Below are 11,155 nucleotides of genomic sequence, written 5' to 3'. Positions count from 1 at the left end.
GAATTTCTTTGAGGAACAAATTTTATAAAGTATAGATATTATAAACATTATATGTTTTTCACGACATAACAATAGTGTATCTGACTTTAAATGGAGCGCATCAAGATTTGATGAGCTTGAAATCCAACTCCTCAATAGATTTTAAATGAGGGCAACATCGATAACCACAAGAATAATAGTTTTCACAATCTGACGCTCTAAATTCTTCATTTTATCATATTTTACAATATAACCTTTAAAGTGTTGCATTGAAGACACAAATGTTTTGCAAATGTTGAATATTTGTCATTCTCTAGAGATTGAAGACCAACGCAAATTGCGCTTAAGAAATGATATGCGATGTCCTCATGATTATACATAAACAATGGAAATAGATTAGTCTATTATAGATATACACAACATCTATAATATTTTAAAAGGTAAGTGGAGCACATTGTTGAGAATATCTTTTTAAGGTGGTTCTTAATTATTAATAGTGAACGTAATAGAGACTACAAACTTTTCATTTGAAAAGCACACTTAGCATGAATGGTTTTTAATAAATCCCATCCATGTAAACAATGACAATTCATGTCGAAGACGCGGCTTTCCAGTGACTGCAATGCAATGATGCATTAGAGAGAGATTTTCCTAAGGGGAACAAAAGAAACAACTTTTTCGGATGTATCTTTGCATTAGACTCCGTCCAATGCATCTCTTAAAAGGCTTCATGATTGTATTATATAGTATTTCTTGGCAATGTTGAATTACATTGAAGGAAAAAGGAAACCATTTTTGGAAAAAAAAAAGAAATACAAGAAAAAGGAAACCATGATCCATCTAAGAGAATATAAGCATAGTGGTTTTACTATTTGACGTTTGGAATCAATCTTTTTGTTAATGGGGGAAGAATGTTTCCAAGGTAATGTAGCGAGTGCATGTATAGTAAAATGTTGATGAATTGGAGCAAGCCTCTGAGCAGCTTGAAAAGATGGCGATTAATAAACATATAAATTGAAAGTAAAAAGCTTGCATGTTTTACATTAGGACATTATGAATCACTCTTTTGCCTCGCATATAAACCAAAACACAAATTCAAAAGAGAAAAGTGGACCATTAATATTAAAATAACAAATACCGGCCTTGTTTTAGACTTTGTAGGTCAATGCACTTCACAACAAAATTAGGCGCATTTAGGTGTATAGGGAGTTAGAACGTTGATTTAGAAACAAGGTTCGCAATGACCATTTGTATCGACATTGGATGATTAAATAAGCAAGATAACTTGAAGATATTCGACATTTGATTCTATGTATGTATGTACGTATCTATCTATCTACAAGTATATGGATATAACGGCCTTGTGTGAGATAAATGGCAAGCTTTGAAACTTGTCAGGCCTCGATCTATTGATGTTTCAAAGGCAATAATAAGCGAAGAAAGAAAGGGAATTGAGTAAGTGTGATGGGACATGATCGTGCTTAAAATACGAGGATGCTTAGACTAATGACCATTATTGTGATTTGCCATTAAATCACTAAAAAAAGCAAAAGCAAAAAAGGCAAAGCACATATGTACATATTTCTTTTCCTTAAAAAGGTTTCTTTATTAAAATTGTCCCCATTTTCCATCTTCTTTTTCACAACTATCTTATTTTAAAATGCGTTTTTTTTTCTTCTTCTTCTCGTTTTCGTGATTGGCATATACCTACCCTAGGAGTAGGCTATAGAGGCCATCAATACCGTGGTTTCGCATCCTTACACAAATGACCCCACCCTAGAAGTGGCCCATTGAGGCTATTGATATCTTGGGGTTCAAACCCGTAATCCAATGAGCCTACCCCAGTAGTGACCTATTTAGGGTATCGAACTTCATGGATTCAAAATCCATAATGCGAAACGACCACTAGCTTTAACCTATTTAAGTTATCGACAGACAGAAGGTCATGGCTTCGGATTCACATACTTCCTTGCATACATCTTTGTTGCGACCAATACACCATTTGTCTTAATAAATCTTTGCATCGAATGGAACCAAAGTAATGACCACCAAGACACCTACTACCTATTCAGGCGATTACACCGACAGGAAGGTCAACCCCGCAGACGAATCCACATATATATTTTCCTTCTCCAAATTGACGGTTCGATCATTATTCTAATAATAATATCGCTTCTTTCGGAGACCACATACGGCATCATCCACGCTTCGAACTCACAACCTCGCGGTCTGCAAATGCTTGAAGCAGCCATCTCATGTCTCTCCCTCTCCCTCATTATGTATATACTGTGTACATATATATATATATGTACATGGCTTGTATAACTGAGTGCATAATATCTTTGTGTATGTACATATGTATATGTATATATATACATAGAATCTGTATGTGTTTGTGTGTGTACATATGTATATACATAGAATCTGTATGTGTTTGTGTGTGTACATACATTTGTATGTATATATGTATATACATAGAATCTGTGTGTGTGTGTATGTATGTACATATGTACATATAGAAATTGTGAATTCAATTGATTTGGGTTGCCTTCATTTGCAGAGAAAGAGAGTGATGCCTTCATTTGCAGAGAAAGAGAGAGATAGAAGCAAAATGTCGAAGGTAAAGAAATACATGCTGTTAAATTTATTGCATTAGATTTCAATTCAAACAAACAAACAAACTCTGGTTGTGAAACATTTATGTTTTCTTTTTGTGTTTTGTCATGAGATTGTTTGTTTGTTTTTTTCTTGTTTGCAGTTATTGTGGCCACATATGGTAAGGAAGAAATGGTTCAACAACAACAACAAACCAATTGAAGATGAGTTCAGTGCAGATGAAGAGGAGGAAGAGGAAGAGGAAGATGAAGATGAAGATGAAGATGAAGAGGGAGAGGGAGTTGAAGAGGAAGAATACCCCAAATATTCTCAAGGTAAAACACATTAAAAATATAATCGTCTCATGCTCATGAATGAACTGAATAAGAAAATTCAAACGAAACAATCGATTTGGACTATATCTATCTGTATACATATATAAAATTCGTTATCTTCAATTTCCTTTTCCCCTCTTATTAGGATTTACCTTAAGATGCTGAGATTATGTTGGTAAAGATGTAGACCATTTACCTAAATGCCTGTTGAAGAAAGTTTTGCAACATGTGAAAAAAGAAGAAGTCTAAATCATGTGAAGAAAGTTGAAGTGCTCAATGATGCATCCCATTAGAAAATAAACCAAGATCGAGTTTTTGTTTCCTTTTCACTACCATTGGAAATGCCATGTTGATGTTCACAAATACCAGATGAGCTAGGTTATCCATGTAACCTGTCAAATAATAGAAAACTTCTCTCCTCTGACATGTAAAAGAAGTATTGCTTTAGAGATTTCTTTAGAGAGCTAAAAACATAGAAAAAATGTTTTTCATATTGCATTCTCGTAGGATTCTATACTATTTGTTTATGTAGAGAGTGAGTGAGTTCACAAAATCAATATATGCAGAAGGAAAACAAGCGTAACTCCTTTTCTCTAACATATAGTATATAATATATACATCATAAATATAATATATATAATTTGATGCGTGCAGATAAACCATTAAGAAAGAACTATTTGCCCGTGAGAAGAGGGCAATCCGCAACATTGAAAAGGGAGTACACCCATAAGGAGGAATTCCTGTATGCAAACATCTTATTCCATATTTATTCTAAACCTATATTTTCGTACTGATTCTAATGAATTTGCATGGAATGTTTCTATTGCAGGATAGGTGTTGGCACATGGAATGTTGGAGGAAGAGAACCACCGACACAACTAGAACTGCAAGACTGGCTTCAAATGAATAATCCTGCTGATATCTATGTACTCGGGTAGGATATCTATATCTATCTATCTATCTATCAATACATCCATCCATCCATCCATATACATTCTTTCATGCTTTTTATCTAACAAATTTGGGCCTCTGGTTATATTATAAGCATATATAGTATATTGTGTAGGGATAATTGAAGGATTAGAATCCCTTTTTTCTTTACTCATTTTGTACTTGAAGAGAAGGGTTTTATGTGTTAAAGAGGCTGCAAATAGATTGGATAGGCCAACAATGCATTTTATTTATGAGGAATTGACATATAAGGGCTTCTTGGTCATACACCTTGGAAACATACATGATATAGATGGTTTACCTATAGAAATGAATGTTATGCTAATGAATACTCATCTTTATGTTCACAGTTTCCAGGAAATTGTTCCCTTGAATGCAAGCAATATCTTTGTTAATGAAGACAATGGTCCGACAGTGCAATGGCAAGCACTCATTCGGGAAACTTTAAATAAGTCAAGATTGAAGGACCATATGTCTTCTTATAGTGCTCCCCCTTCACCATCGAGACATATCAAATCCGACATATACGATATATTTGTCGGAAATGGACAGAGTGGTGCGGAACACATCCTGATTGATGAAGAAACTAGCTATGTGGAGGTAGATAATGCCCTTCTAGAATCAAAAAGAATGGAGGGTTATCAAGATATGCGTCTTGGAAAGCCAAATTTAGTGGAATTTTATAGATGCACTGAGCGAATTGGTGTACAACATCAAAAGAAGAGTGAAAATGAAACGACCATGAATTGGCTCTCTTTGTGTGATCGCCCACATGATTCTGTGTTGATCAATGATGATGCAAGGGCTTGTGGATTTTCATTTTCATCAACATCTAGGGTTCTGCCGATCCACCCTAATCCTATCAAGAGGAGAGGACGCTATGTCCGAGTTGCTAGCAAACAAATGGTCGGGATACACATCTCAGTATGGGTTCGAAGGAAGTTGCATCGGTTTATACACAATCTGACAGTCTCATCTGTTGGCCTTGGCATAATGGGCTGTATGGGAAATAAGGTATCCATCTCTCTATCTCCGTCTGTGTCTCTTATATATCATCACTGGCATGTGCTAACAATGTTGGAACAAATCAGTGTCTTTTTTTGTTTTTGGTAATGGTAATATGGGTTTTATTAGGGATTGGATATTGGAACTAGCATTGAAGTTTCATCTTTATTTAGCAATGATGCAAACCTCTTAGTTGCCCTCATAGCTCGTTGTGGCCTTTAGTAGACATCATTTCTCTCTATCTTCATCTGTGTCTCTTATGTATCATCACTGGCATGTGCTAACAATGTTGGAACAAATCACCCTGTCTTTTTGTTTTTGATAATGGTAATATGGGTTTTATTAGGGGTGGATTATTGCAACTAGCATTGAAGTTATATTTAGCATTGAGGTTATAATGAATGATGTAAACCTCTTTGTTGCCCTCATAGATCATTTTGGCCTTTAATAGACGTTAATACAGCTTTCATTCCCTCTTTGTGGCGTGTCTAAATACTGCCCTCATGTATTGTATGTCGTATACTGTGTTTAACATCTCTTTTTAATAGTCTTGTTTAGCACCGGTGTAGCTTTTTCATCTTCTCATTAGAGTAGTTTGTAGGGTCAATTTCAGCTCATAGAGCTTTGGAGGTAACATCATACGAATCATGAATGTAAAATTCCTGGCTCTCATAGGACATGCTGTACATATTGCATTTTATTTTTATGTTAAAAACAAATAAGATATGGGGTATAGATTCCACGTAGTGAAAAATCAACTTGTGGATCCCAGGGTTCTGTCTCTGTGAGTATGGTGCTTCATGAGACCAGCTTCTGTTTTGTGTGCACTCATCTAACATCTGGAGACAAGGAAGGTGATGAACTACGAAGGAATGCGGATGTTAAGGAAATATTAAAACGTACACGATTCTCATCATCCAAAGCAGATCATACAGCTTTTCCAAAAACCATATGGGGACATGAGTATGTTGAAATAGCCTCATTTCTTATATTTCTTCTAGGTTCTGATTAAAGGAAATCATATTTGTGATCTGACATATGCTGCATCTTGAATGGGACATTTGCATATAGAAGAGCATGATTATGGAAATATCGTACCACACTCCTAACAAGCATTTATATATTGTGGAGATCTATTCCCCTAACTATATTATTAGGGGGGTTGATGTAAGTGTTGAGTAGGCATATTAGCTATTGGATGGCTTTTGTTCACCCACAGTCAAGACGGATATGGCCTCAACATAGACCTTCGGCCTTTTGTAGCTTTAACTTATCCCCAATAATGTATAGCTAAGTGTATGCTCATGACAGTATCTATCGTCTTATTGAATTTATCCATCCATGCATGAACTAGTAATTTGTGTCATAGCAGTTAAAAATCATCTTTCCTTCTTCAATTTGACAGCCAGATATTCTTTCTTGGAGATCTGAACTACCGACTCAACCTTTCAGACAGCGAAACACGGTTTCTCATAGCAAGAGAGGATTGGACAGCCCTTTTCCTGAAGGATCAGGCAAGTGGGTTAGCATGAATACTTGCTTGGGGAAAAAACTAGTATGTTTGATAATACCTAAAGAACACTTTTAAGATAACTTTTTCTTTTATCTCGGAATCAATATGTAGAGTTAAAAGTACAATGCCAGATTCTATTTGAGTTCATCTATCAATTTTATTTAATCTTTAGAGTAGCTAACTAAGCAACAAAAGTGTTCCAGATATCTGACTTGTGATGTATGCCATTTTGTTTTTGTTTCTCTATTGCAGCTCAAAAACGAAATGAGGAAAGGTGGAACATTTGATGGATGGTTTGAAGGTCCCATAGATTTCCCCCCAACATACAAATATGAGATCGATTCCAATCAATATGCTGGACAACATGCAAAACCTGGAGAGAAGCGGCGTTCACCAGCCTGGTATGCGCTTGACTGAAAGATGTTTCTTTCATTCCAGTATATCTGTTATTGTTTCCATGTTTCACTTCTAGCCCAGACAATAAATTGTGAAGCTATACATAAATTGTTGCTGCTTTTTAACCGTTAAAATGTCATGAACAGTCTTAGATGTTTCCAATATGTGAAACTATCCATAAATTGTTGCTACTTTTTAACCCTTAAAATGTCATGAACAGTTGGTATAATCAGTATCACGTTCTAAACACTTTTATTACACCACTAACTTTATATGATATTTTGTGTTTGAAGATGGAATATTTACGAGTAGCTCATATCACATTGTGATTATATATAAATAATATCTCCTTTGTCTCAAAGATGGAACTCAGATCCCTGAAAGTTGAGCAGGTGTGATCGCATACTATGGCATGGTAAAGGACTACAACAACTATTGTATAAGCGCGAGGAGATTTTTGTGTCAGATCACAGACCTGTTATTGCTGTTTTTCTATCTGAAGTCGAAGTTTTCTCTGAAAACAAGATCACCAGAAGTATTTACCTTTTCAAGAATGCAAAAGTAGAGATCGAAGAACTCCTATTTCAGACCCACAATCACATCCTTCCGCAGAAAGCTCTTTTTGAAGAATGAGATATCACCATATGATTCAAAGGCATGTATCACTTGTGTGCCTTTTGTTTTGAAATTGTTGGAATTTTTTTGAATATAGGAGCTTATTTCCTAGTCGTAGAGTATCTTTATATGTTTACTTCTTGATCAAAATGCATGTATCCACTTGTGTACGATTTTAATCTTTTTGGATTAAGAGCTTATTTTCGAATCATAAAAATACCCATATATGGCAGAGGTTGAATCTATATATCCTTGCACCTTTTTGAGCAAATTTGCATGTACCCAATTTTCTGTTCTTTTTCTGACATTTTGAAGTATAAGAGAAAATACACTGTATGGTAGGATTGATATCATATATCCATAGCTCCTTATTGAGCAAAATTTTGAAGTCAAAACAGATTTCTAAATTTTCAGATAGACCAATCATTGCACCCATTGATTATTTCTCGGATCTTAAACTTGAAGATTAATTAAGAAGTACCTGTACAAATAACATATTATTTTTCCTCCCGGACAATGGATTTACAAAGGACTCAAATCAGTCCCAACCATATTTACAAATAATATTTGTAAGTATATATATCTGTAAGTTATTCTCTTCTTTCTTAGAAATAAATTAATTTAGTAAGGTTTCTTCAGTCACTTGTTTAGGATTTCATATTTAATTTGGACAGGGGGCCAAGTTTTGCAAGAGCTACTCAAACCTACTCTTATTATGTTTTCTACAACAAAGCCAGGTATTATGTTTTACATGTAAATAAATGCAGTCAAAGTTTCAATGTGTGTACCTATCTATATTGTGGTGTATAATGTCAACCATATTTCTATTTTTGCTACTTGAGTTTGAAACACTAGATTTGAGGGATGATTAGGAGCCCCATTTCTTCTTAGAATGGTGATCTGAAGTGTTTTTTTAATAGTCTAATACCTTTTTTTTACCATCTCTGAACCCGAAACCTAAACCCACAACTTTGATAAGTAGAAATTACAGTAATGAAGAGGTAATCATAGGTTTATTATTATCCCAAATAAAAACACGCAGTAAATTTTTAAAAAAGCATGAACATTTCCTCAAACTCTGTATATTTGGATTCTTCTTACCGAGCTTATATATTGAATGATAATACAATATGATAAACAAACCATTCATTTCACCAATGAAAAGAAGAGAAAGCAATCTTAAACTAATTTTCGCCACATGTTTGTGAGATTGAGTGAGATGTGCTTTCATTTGTTCTAGATTTGAGGTGCTCATGTCTCTTTATCTCTTGATTTTTACATTTTTCTCTCACATGGGTTTAAGATTTAGGGCTCTCGAGTCTAGGGTTTAGAGTAAAGATTCATGCACCATTGATATATCGCATTTCCAGAATAAAATAATCGCACATGTTAACTGAAATGTATTCAATATAAAACAACTAACCTTGAAATGTAGTCCTCCTTTTTTAAAGAGGTACTTGTTAGAGTGGAAAAATTAAATAGATTGTTTCTAGAAAACCAAGCCTTTGAAATTCATTGGTGATGAAGGAATTGAATTATCACGATAGCTGGATAAAAATGAAAGGTACGAAAAACAAGGTCTTCAATTTAAATTTGTATCCCCTTTGAGTCTTATATCAGCCAAAGCAGTGATACCATCAACATTCTCGATTGGATGGGATTTATTTTTTCTCGTATATAAGCCTTTCCATGCTATCTCTAAGCCTGACTCATGTTCTTGTTCTATAGATTCGTCCTTAGTAGGTTCCCCGTATGTAAGTGCTAATATCAGCCATGAAGATTAGTGGATTCCACAAAATTTATAAACAAGCAGGAGAAAGAACGAAACAAAAGTTAATGCATGATAAAATGTTTTGAACTTTTTTATTCACTCTGTGATAGTTTGATTGTTCCATAAACTCTCAAGGTCCATAGGTCAACCATCCCTTTAGAATCAAGATAAAAATCTAAATATGCTTAAAATCATACCAACATATTTAATGGGTATAGGGTAGTTTTGCGATATTAGGACATCGACTTATTAAATAAGAGGGTTTTCTTTCAAATCAAAATGATTTCCAGGGCCATTTAGTGTTGGAATATGCTTTTTTGTAATAAAATTTTCAATTTCTTCAAAAGATTGCAAGCGCAATCAGCCGTATTTTCCAGGCATTCTCTTTGTTGACATAGATTGTGTTAATATATTCCTTGTTCCTCATGCTTTATTTCATGTCAATCCCATGCACCACCTTAAGGTTTTCTGTAATATAACTTGGATTTTTCCATTTCTGCTCTCACATTGACTGTGGTCTAAGTTGATGCTGTTTCAGCCTTGATACCAAAACATTGGGCATTAGTTTTTTGACACTTACCATGAAGTAAAAATAACTCGTGTGATTGATAAAATATCCCATTTTGTTTGTTAACATGTACCTTAGCCAATGTTTGTGTGGTGGTGGTCCAAGGCTACATGACCTGCATTTGGGGTTTTGTATAGTGCTTTTAAGATCCTATGGTCAACATGACATTCTGTACATGAACTTCCATTTGTGAGGTTTTCACCTCATGCTGCGATTTCACTAGTAATATGAGTTATTTCAAATAAAATGATACTGGCCCTTGGAAATGTCATAATATTGTGCTTCGCCCTTTGTTGATATGACTTAATGCATGTCAAAATTGAGCATTATCAGATCTTGAATAATTAAGTGTTTCAAATATGACGTTCAACAAATCAAAAATTCTTTTTTTTCTATGCAAAAAAAACCTTGAATGCTTGGATATTTCGAAATATTGACCCGTCAAAACAAATTTAAAAAATACCTTGCTGTCATGATTTACCGTGTAATGCTTTCAAATGAAATGGCTTCATAATGGTATACTAAAGAGAACTCCATTTTGGTTTCTAGATCCACTGACCAATGGGTGACAACAATTAGATGGTCTTGTTGCAATCCAAATGCCAAGAAGTTTAAATCATATCCAGGTGCTACGTGTATAGAATGAAGAATAAGTACCGAATCCTACCCGTTTTTAGGGTTGCCGAAGTTTATGCTGAATGGGTTGTCCCCTTTCTCCAAAACCGAAGCATATTTCCTTGAGATTGTACCTCCTTTCTCTAATAGCACGATAATTTGTGATTTATCATTTATTGAGGAGAATTTTGTGAACCTTTCGTCAAATAAGCAACACAATATCCATTGTATGAAATATCACAAAGCATGTGCCAAAGTCAGTGATGAAACTTATGAGATGTGCTTCCATGAGGAAGTTTTTGACCTCTTATGTGGAAGGTTTTGTTGTGCGAGATGACCCATTGTGATGTATTACTACAATTTGTATGGTGAATTGTCAATAGAGCATGCATATTAAATGACATTTTGTTTTCTCATACAATGCCTAGGGGAGGACAAGAAGATATTTACACTACCTTTGGATCCTTTCATTTCAATTCTCACTATTGATGTTGAACCTAATCATCCCCAGCCTTGGGTGGTTCAGTTTTATTAGTGTGGAAAAAGATATATGCATATATGCATAGAATAGATAATGAATAGTATGTAAATCTGTAGTCTCTGTTGAAATATTAATTTATAATACTATGTTGATATTTTCAAGAGCATTGTAGCCTTGCCATGCGTGCCATCTCGCATAACATTATGCATGATATGCATTCTACTTGAGTATGAGTCAAAATCATGTAATACAAGGACCACACTAAGCATCATTTTTTGTTTGTGGCAGTTAGTGTTTGATTGTGAGTGTCAATGTATGATCACACATGTGC

General features: G+C 34.6%; 1 protein-coding gene across 1 annotated transcript; it reads left to right on the top strand.

Annotated features, from left to right (window-relative positions):
* The first annotated feature begins 2,139 nt into the window (after positions 1-2,139).
* LOC147848317 (type I inositol polyphosphate 5-phosphatase 4-like) lies at positions 2,140-8,105 on the top strand. Its single transcript, XM_087338497.1, has 12 exons — positions 2,140-2,236; positions 2,568-2,599; positions 2,738-2,909; positions 3,564-3,651; positions 3,739-3,843; positions 4,211-4,874; positions 5,638-5,828; positions 6,271-6,379; positions 6,631-6,779; positions 7,167-7,433; positions 7,808-7,958; positions 8,064-8,105. Exons 2-10 carry the CDS (start codon positions 2,591-2,593, stop codon positions 7,405-7,407), a joined length of 1,728 nt encoding a protein of 575 aa, XP_087194623.1. The 5' UTR covers positions 2,140-2,236; positions 2,568-2,590; the 3' UTR covers positions 7,408-7,433; positions 7,808-7,958; positions 8,064-8,105.
* The last annotated feature ends 3,050 nt before the right edge of the window (positions 8,106-11,155 follow it).

The sequence above is a fragment of the Azolla caroliniana genome, unplaced genomic scaffold (assembly GCF_043228905.1).
Source record: "Azolla caroliniana isolate FFs.n. ecotype wild unplaced genomic scaffold, voAzoCaro1.0.p SCAF_398, whole genome shotgun sequence".
NCBI lineage: Eukaryota > Viridiplantae > Streptophyta > Polypodiopsida > Salviniales > Salviniaceae > Azolla > Azolla caroliniana.
This window is presented reverse-complemented; position numbering and strand designations above follow the sequence as displayed.